Raw genomic sequence first — 23,487 nt, 5'->3', positions numbered from 1 at the left:
AAAAACCGCAGAGCAATCCGCAGGTCTTTTGACCTGCGGTTTCACCTGCGGATTTTACAAAATCCACGCGGATGAATCCGCACCACAATCCGCAGCGTGTGCACACAGCCTTACAGCAAAGGTGGCAAATATGATGTAAAACACAGAATTTGCAAAATTTAGTTTAGAGATCAAAGGAATTGTCTAGAATAAAAAAAAGATTTTTTTTTCCAGAAACAGTGGTACTCTTACGAGAAGACATGCCCTTTTCTGAAGCATAGCTGCACTTCCAGACACAGCTCATGGCTAAAATTAATGTGTCTGGAAAAAAAACAAACAGATGTTTATACTAATTCTAAACAACCTCTTTAAATGCAGGATCTAGCTACAAATACAGAGAAAAGTTTATTGGTAAATGTAATCTTTAAGAAAGCCACAATAATGTCTTCACTTCTATGTCACTGACAGATTCACAGTTAAAGAGCACACAGACGGCCGTATTTCTTGTGCGAGGATCGTATCACAATCCTCGGACTGACCCATTGGCTCTCTGGACCTGAGCGTGACAGCTGCATAGAAATACATCACACTGTCACGCTCAGGTCAGGAGAGAGGACGGGCCAGTCCGAGGATTGTGATGCGAACATTGCATGACAAATACGGCCGTCTGTCTGCGGCCTTAAAGAGGACCTTTCACCAATATGAGTATGTTAAACTGGCCACATGAGTGACTAGTGGCTGCAGAGCTGAATAAATCATTTTTAATTTCTCATCTCCTTTGTGGCGCTATTAGCCTGTAAAGATTAGATTCTAATTTTTGCAAAGAACAGGGGGACATTAGCAGATAGTGTTCTCTGGGGGCAGTTAATTTTCCCCTACTTGACGTTGACCAATCAAAAGCAGGAGGCATCATGCAAGGGAAGAAAAAGAACATGACCCAAGAGAATATCGCCCCTGGTGACCTATAGCTGCAGATGCCATAGGTGTTATGACATACAGCTCTGCCATCATCATCTATATGCAGCATTATATGGGTATCTATTTTTATTTTTGAAATTTACCAGTAGCTGCTGCATTTCCCACCCTAGGCTTATACTCGAGTCAATAAGTTTTCCCAAATTTTTGTGGTAAAATTAGGTGCCTCGGCTTATACTTGGTTCAGCTTATACTAGAGTATATACGGTAATTGGTTAAGGGTCCTTTTTAACTCATTCTTTGGTCTGCTGTGTACTGTAATACATCGATTTTTAATGAAATTCTATTGTAAAAAGGTCTTTTAGCCAGAAAATGTATGCATTTTCCTAAAAAAAAAAAAAAAAAAAAAAAAAAAAAAAAAATCGACAAATGTGTCAAAGTTGTTTAAAGAAACAGGCATGCTATACATAGTAGATATTAGCTAGTATTAAAATGGAGGCAACTAGCGTGGTCATTAAAAGCATTACCTGAATTCTCAGCCAACCTAAATTTTCCACAGCAAAGATAACGCCTCCACTGCTTGCGGACATTTTCCTTTGCTACACAGTAGAAGAAAAATATGAAGAATCCTAGAAAAGAAGCATGCCAATTAATTCTTGTTGCACATAACAGCAGCAAAATATTTTTAAGAGCTGTACACAGATTGTAATCTTTCACACTGGGGCCATTCTGATTGTTTTGGAAACTGAGGTACTAAGGATTCTGTGTGACTGACCATGTTGTCCGATCAGCAGGCAGCAGGAGATGCCGAGCAGATTGAGGGATAATATTGTATAAAAAAGATTCAGCAAAACGTGTAATTCACAAATTTCAATGTTTGCTCATTCTGAGATTAAGGGTCCGGTGGGCGGTCTTATTAATGACTGACAGCTTTCCTATAAAATTATATAGGAAGAAGGACAAAAAACTGACCGACCAGAAAAGCCCAGTATAAACAAATTTATTAAAATATAATTAACCTTTACTAAGGATCATGAAAGCAACTATAAAAATACAAAAAATACATAAATACAGGAGTGCACACCCAGAATTTGAAAAAACCCGGGGAGTCAATTGTACAAAATGGTATAATGCCAGTACTTGTATAAATACATATATATTACATATTTATACAAGTACTGGCATTATGCCATTATGTATAATTGACTCCCCATGATATGCTTTTTTTACTAAATTCTGGGTGTGCGCCCCTGTATTTATGTATTTTTGTATTCTTATAGTTGCTTTTATGATACATAATAATGCGTAATTCTATTTTAATATATTTTGTTTACAGTGGGCTTTTCTGATTGGTCAGTTTTTTGTCTCTTCCTCTTGTCATTATACCGATTGTCCGTTTTTTTTTTGCCATCACTGTCCTGTGTATCACTTGGTGTGGAATAATTTATATACACTTATTCACCTCATTACTTGTGTCACACCCGTATGCTGATTTCCTTGCTCCTCCATTCCTACAAAAATACATACAGCGATTGCTTACAGCTAGAGTTGAGCGATACCGTCCGATACTTCAAAGTATCGGATCGGAATGGATCGGCCGATCTTTAAAAAAAGTATCGGTATCGCCGATTCCGATACCGGAAGTCCCATTCAAGTCTATGGGACTTCCGGTATCGGAATAAGAAAAACCCTGTTTTTGCCTTGTACAGCCTCTCTGGGGTCTGTACGGGCCTTTCGGGGGGCTGTGCCGGCCTGCCAGGGGGTCTGTGCAGGCTCCGGTGGTCTGTGCCGGCCTGCTGGGGGGATGTGCCGGCCTGACGGTGGTCTGTGCAGGCTCCGGTGGGCTGTGCCGGCCTGCCGGGGGGCTGTGCCGACCTGCCGGGGGGCTGTGCAGGCTCCGGGGGGCTGTGCAGGCATCGTCCGATGGGACTACAAGTCCCATCGGGCGATGCCTGCTACCATGACAGTGATTGACACTTTAGCCAATGATGGGACAGTAGTAGTCCCATCATCCGGCTAATGTGTTGAATGTAAAAAAAAAAAAAAAAAATAATTACATGCTACATACATGCTACATACATACAACATGCATGCTACATTCATACTACATACTACATACATGCTACATTCATACTACATAAATACTACATGCAACATACATACTACATATATACTACATACATACTACATGCATGCTACATACATACTGCATGCTACATACATACTACATGCTACATACATACCACATATATACTACATACATACTACATGCATGCTACATACATACCACATACATACTACATACTACATGCATGCTACATGCAACATACATAACACATATATACTACATGCATGCTACATACTACATGCTACATACATACCACATACATACTACATGCATGCTACATACATACTACATGCATGCTACATACTACATATATACTACATGCATGCTACATACATACTACATGCTACATACATACTACATATATACTACATATATACTACATGCATGCTACATACATACTACATGCTACATACATACTACATATATACTACATGCATGCTACATACATACTACATGCTACATACATACTACATATATACTACATGCATGCTACATACATACTACATGCTACATACATACTACATATATACTACATGCATGCTACATACTACATATATACTACATGCATGCTACATACTACATGCTACATACATACTACATATATACTACATGCATGCTACATACATACTACATACATACTACATGCATGCTACATACATACTACATGCTACATACATACCACATACATACTACATATATACTACATGCATGCTACATACATACTGCATGCTACATGCATGCTACATACATACTACATACATACTACATACATACCACATATATACTACATACATACAATACATTCATACAATACATACATAGACATACAGTACATATAACATAGAGTAACATACTTACCAATACTTGTCACATTGTTCCCCGAAGCCATTGTCTTTTCCGGAATAAATATTAACATAACAAACCACAAAAATACTCACCCACGATCCGAAGCAGTCCACGAGTGTGTCCCACGACGATCTTGGGTAGAGAACTGCAGCATCAGATGATGCTGCCGTTCTCTACGGGCTGCAGGAATCCAATGACGGAAGGTAGGTATCCTTCCGCACTGTATTCCTCCGCCACTTAAAAAAAAAAAGTCCCTAGTCTCACTTTATGCCATTGCTGCGTGGGAAATTCCCACACAGCAATGGCATAAAGTGAGACTAGGGACTTTTTTTTTTTTTAAGTGGCGGAGGATTACAGTGCGGAAGGATACCTACCTTCCGTCATTGGATTCCTGCAGCCCGTAGAGAACGGCAGCATCATCTGATGCTGCAGTTCTCTACCCAAGATCGTCGTGGGACACACTCGTGGACTGCTTCGGATCGTGGGTGAGTATTTTTGTGGTTTGTTATGTTAATATTTATTCCGGAAAAGACAATGGCTTCGGGGAACAATGTGACAAGTATTGGTAAGTATGTTACTCTATGTTATATGTACTGTATGTCTATGTATGTATTGTATGAATGTATTGTATGTATGTAGTATATATGTGGTATGTAGTATGTATGTAGTATGTATGTAGCATGCATGTAGCATGCAGTATGTATGTAGCATGCATGTAGTATATATGTAGTATGTATGTAGCATGTATGTAGTATGTATGTAGCATGTAGCATGTATGTAGTATATATGTGGTATGTATGTAGCATGTATGTAGTATGTATGTAGTATGTATGTAGCATGCATGTAGTATGTATGTAGTATGTATGTAGCATGCAGTATGTATGTAGCATGCATGTAGTATATATGTAGTATGTATGTAGCATGCATGTAGTATATATGTAGTATGTATGTAGCATGTATGTAGTATGTATGTAGTATGTATGTAGCATGTATGTAGTATATATGTGGTATGTAGCATGTATGTAGTATGTATGTAGTATGTATGTAGTATGTATGTAGCATGCATGTAGTAGGTATGTAGCATGCAGTATGTAGCATGTATGTAGTATGTATGTAGTATATATGTAGTATGTATGTAGCATGTAGTATGTATGTAGCATGTAGTATGTATGTAGCATGCATGTAGTATATATGTAGTATGTATGTAGCATGTAGTATGTATGTAGCATGCATGTAGTATATATGTAGTATGTATGTAGCATGTAGTATGTATGTAGCATGTAGTATGTATGTAGTATGTATGTAGCATGCATGTAGTATGTATGTAGTATGTATGTAGTTTTTTTTTTTTTTTAACATTTAACACATTAGCCGGATGATGGGACTACTACTGTCCCATCATTGGCTAATGTGTCAATCACTGTCATGGTAGCAGGCATCGCCAGATGGGACTTGTAGTCCCATCGGACGATGCTTGCACAGACCCCCGGACATCAGCACAGCCCCCCGGCAGGCCGGCACAGCCCCCCGGCAGGCCGGTACAGACCCCCACAGGGTGCACAGACCACCGGCAGGCCGGCACAGCCCCCCGGCAGGCCGGTACAGACCCCCACAGGGTGCACAGACCACCGGCAGGCCGGCACAGCCCCCCGGCAGGCCGGCACAGCCCCCCGGCAGGCCGGTACAGACCCCGGGCAGTCCACACAGCCCCCCGGCAGGCCGGCAGAGACCCCCGGAAGGCCCGAAATGACGGCGCATCATGATGCGCACACACCGCGCATCATGATGACGTCAGGCTGTCAATCAACTTTGAACTTCCGATTCCGATGCCGAATTCCGATATTGAAAAAATATCGGAAGTCGGTATCGGAATTCCGATACAGCAAGTATCGGCCTATACCCGATACTTGCGGTATCGGAATGCTCAACACTACTTACAGCTATTGCCCACTGGCGTCTTAAATCCAGAAGGTGCAGGAGTTACCGAGCACACATTTCCAATCTCTATACCATGCTGCCTGCTGGTTGATCTGCAGGTTCAGTATATTAATTTTTTTATTAAAGGTACAGAATTATCCAAATAAAGAAAAACAGCTGCATCAAAATAAAAGAAAATCCTATGCAAAATTTGGGTGCGGACAATTCTGGAGAGCTAGTGGGGGATGATAGCTCTATAGGAGTGCTATGTACTGGGGTTACAGAGGCACCCACACAGCAGACAATCATTTCAACATGTCAGACAACCTAAAAGGACTGACCTTGTAAACTGTTGAATATAGTAAAAAGGTACATCAAAGCTGTTCTCCCAGGGCCAAATGAAAAGAAGCCCAACCCCCACGTGATGCCCAGGAGAAAAGTAATTCCGGCCACACTGCGCAGGTCTTGGAAGGTGGTCTTCCTCTGGTAGCCCAGCTGTTTCTGCTTCTTGATGCGACACAGCTGTATAAGGACCACAACGAACATGCTGACGTTCAACAGGAAGATTATACCAAAATAGCCAACTATTGTGATCCAGAATACAATGTCATTCACCCAGCAGCTGTAGACAGGAAAGAAATAGAAGCAAACTGTCTATTATAGAGAAATAACACTGAGAACACAAATGTACAAAATGCTGTTAGGAGGAAATTCTCTGTTATTAAGAATATCAGTCAAAGCAGAAGTACAAAACAGCACAGTTTTATCTGGCTCCTTGGATTACTGGCCTGCCACTTTAGATAACTTATTCTGACATGCTCCTTTATTTGCACAACTTAGAAAGGAAGATATTGGCGTATTCAGGAAAATTTCATTTCTATTAATATATTTGGACTAGATGGTGGCCCGATTCTATCGCATCAGGTATTCTAGAGTCTCTGTTAAAATAAAAAATAGTGATATACTCACCTCGCGACGGCCCCCGGACTCTTTCTCTCCTCTCACCACGCTCCCAGCATCTTCCGGTCCCATCTTCTTTTTTATTTTCACAGAGACTCTAGAATACCCGATGCGATAGAATCGGGCCACCATCTAGTGTATTATACTCCTGTTACAACCGGAGTTGCTGTCACTGTTCTGCTGTTACCTACTGTATTGTACTCCAGTTACAGCCAGAGCTGCAGTCACTGTTCTGCTGTTACCTAATGTATTGCACTCCAGTTACACCCTGAGCTGCTGTCACCTAATATATTGTACTCCAGTTAATCCCAGAGCTGCAGTCACTGTTCTGCTTTTACCTAATGTATTGTAGTCCAGTTACACCCATAGCTGCAGTCACTGTTCTGCTCTTACCTAATGTATTATACTCCTGTTACAGCCATAACTGCAGTAACTGTTCAGATCTTACCAAATGTATTGTACTCAAGTTACACCCAGAGCTGCAGCCACTGTTCTGCTGTTACCTAATGTATTGTACTCCAGTTAGAACAGTTAATAATTTAAGAAAGAATAGAGGTACAGAGAAATACATAAAGTGCATGTATACTAATGCCAGAAGCCTCGCCATCAAAATGGAGGAATTGGAGTTAATGTTGTTGGAACATAATAATGACATGGTGGGGATATCTGAGACATGGCTGGACGAGAGCCATGACTGGGCGGTTAATTTACAGGGCTATAGTCTGTTCAGAAATGACCGTACAAATAAGCGAGGGGGAGGCGTGTGTTTATATGTAAAATCATCCTTAAAACCCATCCTGCGTGATAATATATATGAATCTAATGAAAATGTAGAGTCCCTGTGGGTGGAGATAAGGGGAGGGGGGGGGAAATAATAAATTACTGATAGTGGTTTGTTATAAGTCTCCAAAAATAATGGAAGCAACAGAGAATATCCTCATAAAGCAAATAGATGAAGCAGCGACTCAAGGAGAAGTCATTATTATGGGGGACTTCAACTACCCTGAAATACATTGGGGAACCGAAACCTGCAGTTCCAGGAAAGGTAATAGGTTTTTGACAACTATGAGAGACAATTACCTTTCACAACTGGTTCAGGACCCAACAAGAGGGGGGGCACTGCTAGACCTAATATTAACCAACAGGCCAGACCGCATATCAAATGTAAGGGTTGGGGGTCACTTGGGTAATAGTGATTACAAATTAATAAGTGTTCATGTATCCTTTAATAAGATGTGTTGTAGAGGGGTTACAAGGACACTAAACTTCAGGAAAGCAAATTTCCAACGGATGAGAGATGATCTTGGTGCAATTAACTGGGACGATATCCTGAGACATAAAAATACACAAAGAAAGTGGGAGACGTTTATTAGCATCCTGAATAGGACCTGTGCACAGTATATACCGTATGGGAATAAACATGCAAGAAATAGGAGGAAACCACTATGGCTAAATAGAACTGTAAGGGGTGCAATAAGAGATAAAAATAAAGCATTTAGAGAATTAAAGCGAGTAGGTAGTGATGAGGCATTAAATAAATACAGAAAATTAAATAAATTCTGTAAAAAGCAAATCAAGACAGCAAAGATTGAGACAGAGAGACTCATTGCCAGAGAAAGTAAAAATAATCCCAAAATATTCTATAACTACATAAATAGTAAGAAACTAAAAAATGATAGTGTTGGTCCCCTTAAAAATAGTCTGGGTGAAATGGTGGATGAGGATGAAGAAAAAGCCAATATGCTAAATGACTTTTTTTCAACAATATTTACACAAGAAAATCCCATGACGGATAACATGATCAGGGATAAAAATTCTCCATTAAATGTCACCTGCTTAACCCAGCAAGAAGTACGGCGGCGTCTAAAAATCACTAAAATTGACAAATCCCCGGGCCCGGATGGGATACACCCCGAGTACTGCAGGAATTAAGCACAGTCATATATAGACCATTATTTTTAATCTTTAAATATTCCATAATAACAGGGTCTGTACCACAGGACTGGCGTATAGCAAATGTGGTGCCAATATTCAAAAAGGGGACAAAAACTGAACTTGGAAATTATAGGCCAGTAAGTTTAACCTCAACTGTGGGTAACATCCTGGAGGGTTTTCTGAGAGATATTATACTGGAGTATCTGGAGAAGAATAACCTCATGACGCAATATCAACATGGGTTTACAAGGGACCGTTCCTGTCAGACTAATCTGATAAGCTTTTATGAAGAGGTAAGTTCCGGACTGGACCAAGGGAATGCAGTGGATGTGGTGTACATGGACTTTTCAAAAGCTTTTGATACGGTGCCACACAAAAGGTTGATACATAAAATGAGAACAATGGGGATAAGGGAAAATATGTGTAGGCGGGTTAAGAGCTGGCTCAGGGATAGGAAACAAAGGGTGGTTATTAATGGAGCACACTCGGACTGGGTCACGGTTAGCAGTGGGGTACCACAGGGGTCAGTTTTGGGCCCGCTTCTTTTTAAAATATTTATTAATGACCTTGTAGGGGGCATAGAGAGTAGAATTTCAATATTTGCAGATGACACTAAATGCTGCAGGGTAATCAATACAGAGGAGGACAATTTTATATTACAGGAGGATTTATGTAAACTAGAAGCTTGGGCTGATAAATGGCAAATGAGCTTTAATGGGGATAAATGTAAGGTCATGCACTTGGGTAGAACAAACAAGATGTATAATTATGTGCTTAATTGTAAAACACTGGGCAAAACTGTCACTGAAAAAAACCTGGGTGTATGGGTGGACGACAAACTCACATTTAGTGGCCAGTGTCAGGCAGCTGCTGCAAAGGCAAATAAAATAATGGATGCATTAAAAGAGGCATAGATGCTCATGAGGAGAACATAATTTTACCTCTATATAAGTCACTAGTGCGACCACACTTAGAATACAGTGTACAGTTCTGGTCTCCGGTCTATAAGAAAGACATAGCTGAACTGGAGCGGGTGCAGAGAAGAGCGACCAAGGTTATTAGGGAACTAGGGGGTCTGCAATACACCAAGACAGGTTATTACACTTGGGGTTATTTAGTTTGGAGAATCGAAGGCATAGGGGTGATCTTATTACAATGTATAAATATATGCGGGGACAGTACAAAGACCTTTCTAATGATCTTTTTACTCTTAGACCTGTGACAGCGACAAGGGGGGGTCCTCTACAGTACGTCTGGAGGAAAGAAGGTTTAAGCATACTCACAGACGCGGATTCTTTACTGTAAGAGCAGTGAGACTATGTAACTCTCTGCCATATGATGTTGTAATGAGTGATTCTCTACTAAAATTTAAGAAGGGACTGGATGTCTTTCTTGAAAAGTATAATATTACAGGGTATATACACTAGTTTCCTTAATATTGCGTTGATCCAGGGAGCTAGTCTGATTGCCATATGTGGAGTCGGGAAGGAATTTTTTTCCCCAGTGTGAAGCTTACTGTTTGCCACATGGGTTTTTTTTGCCTTCCTCTGGATCAACATGTTAGGGCAGGTTAGGATAGGATATGGGTTGAACTAGATGGACTTAAAGTCTACATTCAACCTTAATAACTATGTTACTATGTTAGTTACAACCAGAGCTGCTGTCACTGTTCTGCTGTTATCTAATGTATTGTACTCCAGTTAATCCCAGAGCTGCAGTCACTGTTCTGCTTTTACCTAATGTATTGTAGTCCAGTTACACCCAGAGCTGCAGTCACTGTTCTGCTGTTACCTAAAGTATTGTACTCCAGTTACACCCAGATCTGCAGTCACTGTTCTGCTGTTACCTAATGTACTTCTGTTACAACCAGAGCTGCAGTCACTGTTCTGCTTTTACCTAACGTATTGTAGTCCAGTTACACCCAGAGCTGCAGTCACCATTCTGCTGTTACCTAATGTATTGTACTCCAGTTGCACCCAGAGCTGCAGTCACCGTTCTGCTGTTACCTAATGTATTGTAGTCCAGTTACACCCAGATCTGCAGTCACTGTTCTGCTCTTACCTAATGTATTGTAGTCGTTACACACAGAGCTGCAGTCACCGTTCTGTTCTTTCCTAATGTATTATACTCCTGTTACAGCCAGAGCTGCAGTCACCGTTTAGATCTTACCTAATGTATTGTACTCCAGTTACACCCAGAGCTGCATTCACTTTTCTGCTGTCACCTAATGTATTGTATGCAAGTTACACCCAGAGCTGCTGTCACTGTTCTGCTGTTATCTAATGTATTGTACTCCAGTTTCTCCCAGAGTTGCAGTTACTGTTGTGCTTTTACCTAATGTATTGTAGTCCAGTTACACCCAGATCTGCAGTCACTGTTCTGTTTTTACGTATTGTATTGTAGTCCAGTTACACACAGAGCTGCAGTCACCATTCTGTTCTTTCCTAATGTATTATACTCCTGTTACAGCCAGAGCTGCAGTCACTGTTTAGATCTTACCTAATGTATTGTACTCCAGTTACACCCAGAGCTGCATTCACTTTTCTGCTGTGACCTAATGTATTGTACGCAAGTTACACCCAGAGCTGCAGTCACTGTTCTACTGTTACCTAATTACCTAATGTATTGTACTCCAGAATATGTACAGGACTGTGCCTGTGTAATGAGCAACGCAGCAGTGATGCCTTTAACGGCTGTAATGTGCCTGTACAATAAGCAATGCGGCCGTGTTGCCGCGACGACTAAGCAACTGTCGCGGATTGGGGGCTGCAGAGAACGCGCCAGGAGGGGGTAAATATATGCTATATTCACCTGTCCCGGGTCCATTGCTGCGCGCTGCTCTGTCCTCTCCGCGTCCTCTGTCTGTGATGTTCAGGTCAGAGGGCGCGGTGACGTAGTTAGTGCGCGCCATGTCCTTTGCCTGAACGTCACTGACAGGACGTGGAGGAGAGGACAGAGCGACGTGCAACCATGGAGCGGGGATCGGTAAATATCGCCAGTGCCGGGGTCCTGAGCCAGCGGTGACATCAGAACCTGTCATCGCCTGCTCAGGACACCGGCACCGGGCCCCCAGCGACGAAAGGTATGTCTTCTATTCTTCATTTGCAGCGGCAGCAGCAATATATGGGGGCATAATCTATGGCGCAGCATATGGGGCATAATCTATGGAGCAGCATATGGGGGCATAATCTATGGAGCAGCATATGGGATATAAATTATGGAGCAGCATATGGGGGCATAAACTATAGAGCAGCATATGGGGGCATAAACTATGGAGCCATAAACTATGGAGCAGCATATGGGGGCATAATCTATGGAGCAGCATATGGGGGTATAATCTATGGAGCAGCATATGGGGGCATAAACTATGGAGCAGCATATGGGGGCATAATCTATGGAGCATTTTATGGGAGCATAATCTATGGAATATCTTATGGGGCCATAACCTTTATGGGGCAGCATATGGGACATTATTTTCCTTTGTGCAGCATTATAAGGGATGTATTTTGTATGGAGCCTCTTATGGGGCCATCTTGAACTGTATGGAGCATTATATGGGGCTCCTGATTCAATATGGATATACAAAAACATTTAACCTACTGATGTCTCAATTAATTTTACTTTTATTGGTATGTGTTTTTATTTTTGAAATTTACCAGTAGCTGCTGCATTTTCCATCTTAGGCTTATACGCAAGTCAATAAGTTTTCCCAGTTTTTTGTGGCAAATTTAGGGGGGGTCGGCTTACACACGAGTATATACGGTAAATAAAATTCAACCAAGATTACAACAAACAACAACATGAATGCATGCCATTTTCACACTAAAGAAATGGTGCATTTCTCTGCCAACCCATTACCTTCCTTAAGATTCAATCCTTGGAGGTAACACTATTACATTAAATTGCATCAGCAGCTAAATTAAAGCATGCTTATCTCAACTTACAAGTAATCTGCTGATCCATTCGGATATTTTCCACTTATTTTGAGAAAATACAAGTCTTTGTTGACTGCAAGTATTATTGCCACGACCACAGCAGGAGCTCCTGGGATGGGACAAAGCATGAATGTAAGAAGAAAATTAAGACTACTCCTCTCACAATCTACATGGTATGATGATAGTACAGGGTGGGCCATTTATATAGATACACCTAAATAAAATGGGAATGGTTGGTGATATCAACTTCCTGTTTGTGACACATTAATATATGGGAGGGGGAGAACTTTTCAAGATGGGTGGTGACCATGGCAGCCATTTTGAAGTCAGCCATTTTGTGTGTCAAGAGTGGGAGAAGAGGGTTGCACTGACAATCCAACACAATGGGCAGCACTTTGAACACATTTTATAAGTGGTCATAAACTTGTAAATAACTCATGAAAGAATAAAGTTACATTAAAACCAAGCACACCATTGTTTTTCTTGTGAAATTTTCAATAAGTTTGATGTGTCACATGACCCTCTTCCCATTAGAAAAAATAAAGTTGGAACCAAAATGGCCGCCATGGTCACCACCCATCTTGAAAAGTTCCCCCCTCCCATATACTAATGTGCCACAAACAGGGAGCTGATATCACCAACCATTCCCATTTTATTTAGGTGTATCCATATAAATGGCTCACCCTGTAAAAATAAACTGGAGAAAAAAAATGATCCAATACATAAAAAAAGGCAAATTTTATTGAAAACCTATTAAAAGTCCAAAATAATTAAAACTACAAGTAGAAATCCAGAAGTACATAATCACATACACCTGGATTTCTTGTAGTTTTAATTATTTTGGACTTTTAATAGGTTTTCAATAAAATTTGCTGTTTTTTCATTCATTAAATCCCCTTTTCCTCCATTTCTTTCTGTCGGATTTTGGAGGGGTCCTCTTACTTCTTTGTTGGATGCACTTCATGAGTAATTATAGTATGATTATAAGCAATGAGTTTTTCCTACCGTGACTGTCTCAGAAGAAGACTGATTGTTTGAATTATTTTTTTGCATTAAAGGGGTCAAGTCGGGGGGGGCGTGGCCTAGCACCTGATGTGAGCGGTCGACTTCTGGAGCTCCTCCGTTGAGACTGGCAATTATCCTGACGATAGGACCCCTTTGGAGGCTGGTGAATCTCTGGGCGGCTGAGAAGGGACTCAGGAGGTCGGCCCCGACGGGTGAAGTGGTGCGGAGCTGCAGCGATGGTCAGGAGAAGGCAGCAGGACGCCAAGGCAGGAGCGGGGATCCGCACCCAAGATGGCGCCGACAGCGTGGAGGCGGCTGAGAGAGCGGACGCGGCAAATGCCTCTTATGCAAAGAGGCTAGAAGTGGCGGCCAAGCTGGAGAAATATGCCTGGATGGAGGGAGCACGGCAAGAGATGGCTGAAGAGAAGAAGGAACAGGCTGGAGAACGGAGGAATGAGCAAGGAGAAGGCTCTGAGGATGATACGGTACAGGGGGGGCCGGAGGGGGAAGAAGATGGAAGGGGGAATGATGGTGTGGAACAAGAGAATGTGGAGGAGCTGGTTATAGGGGAGCCCACTTTGCGGGACATTTATGAGCTGATCAGATCATGCAAAACTGCGATAACAACGTTAACTCAGAGTGGATGGAACTATAGCAGAAGTTACTACAATAAAGGAAGACATGGGCAAAATGGATAAGAGAGTGGGAGAGGTGGAGGAGAGAGTGAGTGTGTTGGAAGACCATATCTCTAAAATGCAAAAGGCCCACACTCAGTGTTTGCAAAAATGTGCTGCTCTGATTAATAAGACTGATAATCTGGAGAATCGTTCACGGAGGAACAATGTAAGATTAGTGGGTATCCCTGAGAAGACTGAAGGAAATGACACTACAAAATTTATTGGAAAATGGCTCCTGGACAAGATAGGTGGTGATAACCTGTCTAAGATGTTTGTGGTGGAAAGGGCTCATCGAGTTCCTATGAAACCCCTTCCGATGGGATCCCCCCCTCGTATGGTCCTTGCCAAGATCCTGAACTATAGAGATGCCATATTGAGGTGTGCGCGTACGGCTGAAGACATGTGTATTAATGGCCAGAAGATCTCTATTTACCCAGACTATTCGGCTGAGGTACAAAAACAGAGGATGAGCTATGGAGGGGTTAAAAGGAGACTGAGAGATTTGAAATTGGTGTACTCTACTCTCTACCCAGAGAAATTGAGAGTTGTAGCACTGGGGACGGTTCATTTTTTCCCAACACCAGAAGACGCCACTAAGTGGCTGGACTTAAATCAGCAGAAGCTCTCGGCTAATAAAGAAAGAGGGAAGTGAAGGGATGAGGCCGGAAGTGAAGAAGTTGCTGCCATATTGCTGCCTTTGGACTTTGAGTTCACAATTTATCGTGGTTTCCGGAGGACTTATTGTCAAAATGTTGTCTTATATGCGGAGGGGCTGGGGAGGTGTTTTAGTAACAGCGGATTAAGGTACTCCGGAAGAGGTAGCTAGACGCTGGACTACCTACTCTCTGATAAGAGAGGTGAACGACAACAGCGGATTGTTATGGGTTACTGTGTTAAAGAATATGGGGTGGGGGGAGTTGGGAGGGTAGGTTTGGGGATTGTTGCGGGGAAATGAGACTTACAAATTGCTGGGAACAGTGTCCTATTTTCAGGGGTCGGGAATTGGTACTTGGGAGGTATCATGGTGAGAGACACAATTAAAGTCGTTAGCTGGAATATAAGTTGGACTGTCGGAGGGGAACCGGAGAACGGCAATAATGGAATATATGAGAAAACGGGGCCCGGATGTCATCTGTCTCCAAGAGACGCATTTGCTTGCAGAAAAAGTAGATGTGCTAAAAAGAAGGTGGATAGGGAGGTCTTACCATTCTACGTACTCCTCGTATGCTAGGGGGGTATCGGTGTTGATTGGGGCGTCCACGCCCTTTGAAGAAATTGAGTGCCATATAGATAGGGATGGGCAATATGTTCTATTATTCTGTAAACTCTATGGGCAGTCACTGTGTCTTGCGGCTGTTTATTTCCCACCCCCATATTCCGGGAAAAAGGTACAAGAAATATTTGAATTGTATAAAAGGGCTATGGGGTTTCCCATGTTAATCATTGGAGGTGTCAATAATGTGATGGATGAAGGGTGGGATAGACATAAGAAAGATTCAAGCAAAGGTATTAAAAAACTGTTTAAGTTTGGGAATTATATGACGGAGATGGGGATGGTGGACCTCTGGAGGGTGAGGAATGAGAGCGTGGTTTGTTACTCCTGTTATTCGGCAACTTATGGCTCCCTCTCCAGGATTGACCTGGCACTGGGAAATGATTTAATGACGCGTATGATTTGTGGAATTGAATATCTGCCGAGGGTGATTTCAGACCATAGGCCTATAGAGCTCTTGATTAGACGGGCAGATGGGAGGCATAGACGGGGAGTGGGATGGAAATTGCACCCCTTGTGGCTTGAACATATTGATATGGATATCATTAAGAAGGAAATCACAGAGTACTGGCAGTTTAATGAGGGAAGTGTGGAGGGGCGGGTGGTGTGGGACGCAATGAAAGCTTTTCTGAGGGGTATTCTTTTTAGGGAAATTTCTAGATGTAAATCCAAGACTAGGTTGGAAGATAAGGAGATCATAGAGGATTTGGAAAGAGTAGAAAGGGATATGGTGTCGGACCCATCAGAGATAACTAAATGTAGTTTAAAAGAAGCTCAGGAAGCGGTTAATAAGCTATATATAAAAAAGGCGGAGAGAAAAAGAGCTTTTCAGAAAGTACAGTTTTTTGAGGATGGGGAAAGAGTGGGACACTTACTTTCGGTGGTAGCTGCTGCACAGAGGGAATCGGGGCATGTATACAAACTAAGAACGGGAGAGGGGACTGTATTGACGGAAGTAGAGGATATTTTAGGGGAGTTTAAAAGTTTTTATGAGCAGCTGTATACGTCAGGGGTGGGAGATATAATGGGGAATATTGAAAGTTTCCTGGGTAAGGCGAAACTGCCTAGGATTGGGGACGATGATAGGGGAAGGTTGGAGGAACCTATAACGGAGGAGGAGATTAGCTCTGCTATTATGTCAATGGCTAATAACAAGGTTCCTGGGGCTGATGGACTACCGGTTGAGATATATAAGAATTTAATGGACATCTCGGTGGCCAAATTAAAAAAAGTTTTTGAGGAGGCGTTAAGGGTGGGAGAGCTGCCGGTCTCCATGAGAGAGGCGAGAATAGTAGTCATTTTAAAGGAAGGAAAGGACCCGGAATTGGCGGAATCGTATAGGCCGGTTTCATTGTTGTCGGCGGACGTTAAGATTTTGGCTAAGGTTTTGGCCGGCCAGTTGGCAGGTGTGGTTCAGGGTTTGGTGCATTCGGATCAGTCGGGCTTTATGCCAAATAAGTCTACAGCGATAAATCTACGTAGATTATTCTTGAATTTGCAGGTGCCGTCGGATAATGAAGGGAATAGAATTGTAGTCTCCTTGGATGCGCGTAAGGCATTTGATAGTGTTGAATGGTGCTATCTTTGGGAAGTGTTGAGATCTTTTGGTTTTGGACCAATTTTTGTCTCGTGGGTGAAGTTGTTGTATTTTTCTCCGACTGCTAGGGTGAGCGTTAATGGGGAGGTTTCTGGAAGTTTTGGTTTACATAGGGGGACTAGGCAGGGGTGTCCGCTGTCGCCGCTACTTTTTGCGTTGGCAGTGGAGCCCCTGGCGCAGACAATCAGGAACTCGACTTTGGTTAAGGGGTTTCGGTATGGTATGATAGAGGAGAAAATAGCCTTATACGCAGATGACATACTATTATTTTTAGAAAATTCTGGAGAGGCCTTAGAGGGGGTGATGAATATTCTTGGGGCATTTGGTGAAGTTTCGGGTCTGGAGATCAATTGGGCAAAGTCAAATATTTTGCTGGTAGATGAGGGGGGTGGGGAGATTCCGACGACACTGGAGGGTAGTAGGTTGCCGGTGGTTCAGCGGTTCAAATATCTGGGAGTTCAGGTGGCCTTTCCTCTTTCGAGTTATATTGATTTAAATCTGTCCCCATTACTGGACAAATTTAGGAAGAAAGTAGGGGCGTGGTGTAGGTTGTGCCTCTCTGTGGTGGGTAGGATAAACCTGGCTAAAATGATTCTTATGCCTCAATTGTTATATATATTACATAACTCCCCTGTGTGGCTGCCCAGAAGGTGGTTTCGTACCATTAACTCTATATTTCGAGACCTGGTATGGGGGAAAAAACAGCCGAGAATCAGGCTGGAACTCATGCAGAGGCCTAAGGATGGGGGGGATTGGCTCTTCCGAATCCCTGGATTTATTTTTTGGCGGCACAGGGTCAGCAGTTAAGAGGATGGAGAGAGGAGAAAGGATTGGGTTCGGTTCAAAGGATTATGGTTTGGTTGGTGGGAAGGGACCCATTGGTTCAAGGTCTGGAGGCAGGGAATTTTGGGAAGCTGGGTGGGACCTATCCTACTTTGATGCTAATCCACAGAGTGTGGGAGGCAATTAAAAGGACAAGAGAAGTGGGAGCATTAACAAATCTCTCCCCAATTTGGAACAAAGAAGTACTGCCTGAATTTGTTAAAATGGGGGAATTTAAAAATTGGATATCACTAGGTATACTATATGTGGATCAGATACAGGACGAACGGGGGTTATTGTCCTTTGAGATACTGCGGGGGAGGTATGGGTTACGGGAGAGCAGCAGGTTTCAATATGGACAGCTGAGACATGCCTATCAGGCGCAGAGTAAAAAGGTTAATATGAAAATATGTAGAGATATTCTGGTGGACTACGTATGTGCGGAGGGTGGAACGAAGGGGGTAGTTTCAAATATTTACAGGGATTTGCTGCATACCTTTCTTAATAGATTTCCCATTAAAGCAAAAGAGAAATGGGAGGAAGAGGTGGGAAGGATAGAGGAGGATACATGGGAAGATATCATGGGATATATTCCTCAGTTATCATTAAGTGAGCCGGGTAGACTTTCACAATATTATGTACTTCACAGAGTATATAGAACTCCAGATAGGCTTTATAGGGCAGGGTTGAGACAGACTTCTGAATGTCCTAGGTGTCGGTCTGAGGGAGCGGGGATTCTGCATATGTTATGGCAATGTACGAGACTGAATGCATACTGGTTGTAGGTGGGAGTAGCAATTGGGAAATCGTATGGATGTACAATCACATGGGATCCTGTGGTATGCATTTTGGGGTATGTGGAGGAGATCCAAGTTCAAAATCATCATAAACTGGCCATAGCTAGATTACTATATGTTGCACGTAAATTGATTGCCAGACATTGGTTGAGTGGAGAGCCGCCGACTCTGGGGGAATTTTATAGACAGTCTGATGTAGTTGTTAAAATGGAGAAGGATATTTATAAGAAAAGGAAAAGTGTGAAATCTTTTGAATCACTTTGGAAACCATGGGTGGAGAGAAACTGATTCCGGAGGGATGCTGTTTACACGTGTAAGCAATGGATGCTAATGTCTCATTATTGGCTATTGAGGATTTAAGGGAGGGGGGGGGTGGAGGGAGGGAAATGGGGGATTGGTTTTATAATGTCTGTAAATATGTCTATGCTCCTTTTTGGGCACAATTGTGTGCATTTTCATTCTGAATCTTAATAAATATTATCTGATTTAAAAAAAAAAAAGGGGTCAAGTCAGTCGATTCATGCTACCCAAACCACAAGCAGCATGAATCAGAACCTGGCTGCACGATGGCAGAGAAAACTCGACCAGCTTCTCTCCACACCCCTCTAGTTGACTGATAGGTCTCTGGGATGGTTGTACAGAGAAAGAGACTTGTTTATCAACTGGAGCAATGTGTGGAGAAGCCAGACAGATCTTTATACTATGTTTTCTCTGAAACACTGAAGTGCTCCAGAGAGAAACATACCAGGCTGCAATAGTGAAGCCAAGCTATGATTCAAGCTGCCCGTGGTTTGCACAGCGGGAATCAGCTGACAGATTCCCTTTAAATGTATTTTTTTATATATTTTTTTCACTCTGCTCACAGATTCTCATAATACACTCATAACAGACTAAAACCTCCTGCTTTGCATAGATTATCATTATCGGCATGATTATGTTGAAAGGTAAAACCAATCTATAGATACTGATAGATCCACCATGTTTAAATAAGTAAAAGAAGGACATGCAATTGTTTTCTATTAAATTCCATCCAAATTCCACAGAAAAATGTTGTGACATGCTCCATTATGTCCTGTATCTTCAGAGTAATTTTCCCCTAACAGAAATTCACCTAATTTTTATGGTGACATTTTCTAATTTCACATATTGATCTGCTGTGGCCTATTGATTGGCATGTAACTCAGTGGCAGGTCAGGCGAAGTAGCCTCAACTATAAAATCTGACTACATGATACGTACCCCATCCAATAATGCAAAACTTTAAGATGTATTTTCGTACATAGGTATTAAAGACTTTCACAAGAGACAGATACATGTGGAAAGCTTCAAGGCCCATCCAGGTAATAGACACCAATACAAAATAATGCAGAAATGCAGCGACGGAGATACAGAGTCCGGGAATGTCATCGTACAGCGCAATCCAAGGATTTAGAAGGAATGTCAGGTTTAGGCAAACCAGGGCAGCACAAAGTTGAATTAAAATTTTAGAAGGGTAATCCCTCCGTATTTTCCTAAAGTAAAAAAAAAAAGTATAAATATAACTAATACTTCAATTACATGACATAGTTAGCTATTTATAATTCTAATTATTAAAGCAAATGTGATTAAAAATAATAATGTTAACCCCCTATTAATAAAAAGGGCAACTCCCTATAAGGCCAAGCTCACACGTTCAGTATTTGGTCAGTATTTTACATCAGTATTTGTAAGCCAAAACCAGGAGTGGGTCATACTGTATATTGAGGATCATTGAACATAGGACCCTTAGTCTGATTAACACCACCATCCCTGCCCTCCTACCCTTGTGACTCCTCCACTGTTCTCTCCTCTTTCTTCTATCTGCTTCTTTCTTGGCTTAGAGTTTATATTTGGTTGATGTTATAAAGAAACTCTATAAAGAAACTTTAAATTAAAAAAGTTGGCATGGCTCCTCATCCCTATCCTGGTATGCATAGCCCCCTCATCCCTATACTAGAATGCATGGCACCCTCATTCCTATCCTTTTATGCATGGTCCCCCTCCCCATCCTAGTATGCAGGGACCCCATCCACATCCTGGTATGCAGGGCCCCCATCAGAAAAATATTAAAAAAAATATAAACCATTTTCTTTACCTTCCTTGTGATCCCTTGCAGCGTCCTGTTCTGATGCGAGCAGCTGATTTTAGCTTATAAGCAGTGCATGGCAATGATGTCATGCGCTGCTGAAACACCTGAAACAGCTGCTGGAATACTCACTGCTCCTCACGCCTGAGACTATAGAAATGGAGACCAGTGAATATTCATTTTACTTTAATAGCAGGCACACTGTTAGCCGCAGCCGCCGGCTTTCTGCAGCTGCTGGGTGATCACATGTGCCCACTATTAAAGAGGAGTATTCACTGCTCTCCACTCCCATGGGACAAGAGAGCAGTGAATCACCGCGCAGCTGCAGGAAGCCAGCGGCTGCAGCTAACACTGCCCGCTATTAAAGAGAATGAATATGTACTGCTGTCCACGACGATGGGAGAACAGTGAATATTCATTCTCTAATAGCAGGGACATATGACTGCCCAGCCGCTGCAGGAAGCCGGGGGCTGCTGCTGCTGTGCCCGCCAGTAAAGGGGACCAGTGAATATTTATTTATCTTTTTCTCTTGAGCAGCGGGCACAGGGGTTAGCTGCAGCAGCCGGCTCCTGACTCCTGTGACCCGCTGCTCCACCGCTGCTGCTCCTCCAGCTCCCCATACATAGTAGGTACATCGGGACTGTAAGACGCACCCCCCATTTTCCTCAAAATTTTTGGAAGAAAAAAAATGTGTCTTGAGGTCTGAAAAATACAGTACTTGTCCTCTGATTGTTCCGCTCCTGGTTTTGACTTACAGATATTGATGTAAAATACTGACCAAATACTGAATGTGTGAATGTGGCCTAAGAGTTGACAGGTACGTGCACTTCACGGACAATCCTCTGATTCTGATGGAGACAATGCAATGCCTTATTTCCTCTGCTGGAACTGAAAAGGAATACAACTGGTTTCTTGGGGAATTACATTATGTGCACAATTATTAAGCAATTTGTAATTTTGACGATTAATTTTATTATTGAATTACAGTCCTGTGGGTGAATCCAAAAGGTTAATACTGTACACCTGAAACTTGAATATTTAACAAAGTAAAAGTGAGATTTTGTCTTTGTTAGGAGAATATCTATGTGTGTAGAATTATTGGGCGACTATTAGTGTACATAATTATTATGCAACTAAATGAAAAATGTACATTTTCCCATCTCAATTGTTTATTTTCATCTGTTAAAATGAGAATAATAACTAAACAACTCAAAATGTGCAAAAATACATTTCTTTCATTTCAAAACATATATTGGTGAACAATATAGTCCCCCATTTGTTCAGTAACAGTCATAAGCCTTCCATCAATGGAGTCTGACTACCACTGTACGAAGAAAGTGTCTTCTAATACTGGCAGTAGGTTTAGGAGTTGATTTTGAGTCCATCTTCAACCCAAAAGAGGTCCAACTAGCTCATCTTTAAAAAAAAGCCAGCCCATAGCTTCATCCAATAAGACTTCAAGTTTATACAGCTTTGGAGTTGAATATACATAAAAATGATGATATGGTCAAAATACTTAATTGCCTAATTATTATGCACAGTGCATAGTCATTCTCTGCAGATCATGACAGCCGGACATTCTGTGATGAAGTTATTTTGGAGAGACTGCTCTAAGTAAGAAATGTTGAAAGTGGACAACCCATACTAATACTGAAGAATGGGAGCAATTCAGTTTAAGGGGTGGAGTATTTATGAGGGACATAAACTAGCACACTCAATGTATGTGCCATTAACAAACACAGAAGAGGGGATAGCCTGGTATGATGGTGCACTGTGTTCTTCCAAAGATGCCAATTTAATAAGCAAGCCTTTTTGTTTTCATGGGTTTTAAGAAAACTAGGTAAATAATAATAATAATAATCTTTATATTTTTATATAGCGCTAACATATTCCGCAGCGCTTTACAGTTTGCACACATTTTCATCACTGTCCCCGATGGGGCTCACAATCTAAATTCCCTATCAGTATGTCTTTGGAGTGTGGGAGGAAACCGGAGGAAACCCACGCAAACACGGGGAGAACATACAAACTCCTTGCAGATGTTGTCCTTGGTGGGATTCGAACCCAGGACCCACTGAGCCACCGTGCTGCCCTAGGTAGTAGTATATCAATGGTAGGACAGCTCAGCGTATATTGTGCTGTTATTAGATTATGCTCAGAAATGATCTGATGAATATGGTTGGTGAAGGCAGAATTATCGGAAGACAAGTTAAAGTAAAACATAATAAAATGGTTACATACTCAAACGCTATGTAGGTTACGAGTGTCACAGAGAGAAATATTGCAGAAAGACCACATCCAATATATGTGATAAAGGTCAAAACCATCAGATCTTCTGGACTCAGTTGCTCGTTGGGTGACACATTCTAAAAGACAGTAAAGATTAAATTAAAATAAGCAAAACAATTATTGAATAAATTCGATAAAAATGAAACACACATTATTAAAGTCAATTTATCACCAGGTTTTTGCTGCCTGATCCCAAGGCAACACAAAATATACAGAAACAGACCCCAATTCCAATAGTTTGCCCCTTACTGGGTTTCTTGCTGTAATTTTCATAAAACACTTTTATCTAATGCCTTAAAACATTCTCTA

The 23,487-nt window shown here is 41.8% G+C and overlaps 1 protein-coding gene across 2 annotated transcripts in view; it reads right to left on the bottom strand.

The window, feature by feature from the left end:
- The window catches only part of ADGRG2 (adhesion G protein-coupled receptor G2), a 231,688-nt gene that overhangs the window by 18,757 nt on the left and 189,444 nt on the right, over positions 1-23,487 (bottom strand). For both annotated transcript variants that reach the window (XM_073565881.1, XM_073565882.1), the window contains 5 exons: positions 23,131-23,255; positions 20,025-20,296; positions 12,625-12,724; positions 6,127-6,407; positions 1,422-1,523 (listed from right to left, as the gene is read on the bottom strand). In XM_073565881.1, the coding sequence (XP_073421982.1) occupies positions 1,422-1,523; positions 6,127-6,407; positions 12,625-12,724; positions 20,025-20,296; positions 23,131-23,255 (880 nt within the window). The remainder of the gene's footprint in view (positions 1-1,421; positions 1,524-6,126; positions 6,408-12,624; positions 12,725-20,024; positions 20,297-23,130; positions 23,256-23,487) is intronic.

This window comes from Dendrobates tinctorius, unplaced genomic scaffold (genome assembly GCF_039654945.1).
Source record: "Dendrobates tinctorius isolate UK_male_01 unplaced genomic scaffold, ASM3965494v1 ptg000016l, whole genome shotgun sequence".
Taxonomy (NCBI): Eukaryota; Metazoa; Chordata; class Amphibia; order Anura; family Dendrobatidae; genus Dendrobates; species Dendrobates tinctorius.
This window is presented reverse-complemented; position numbering and strand designations above follow the sequence as displayed.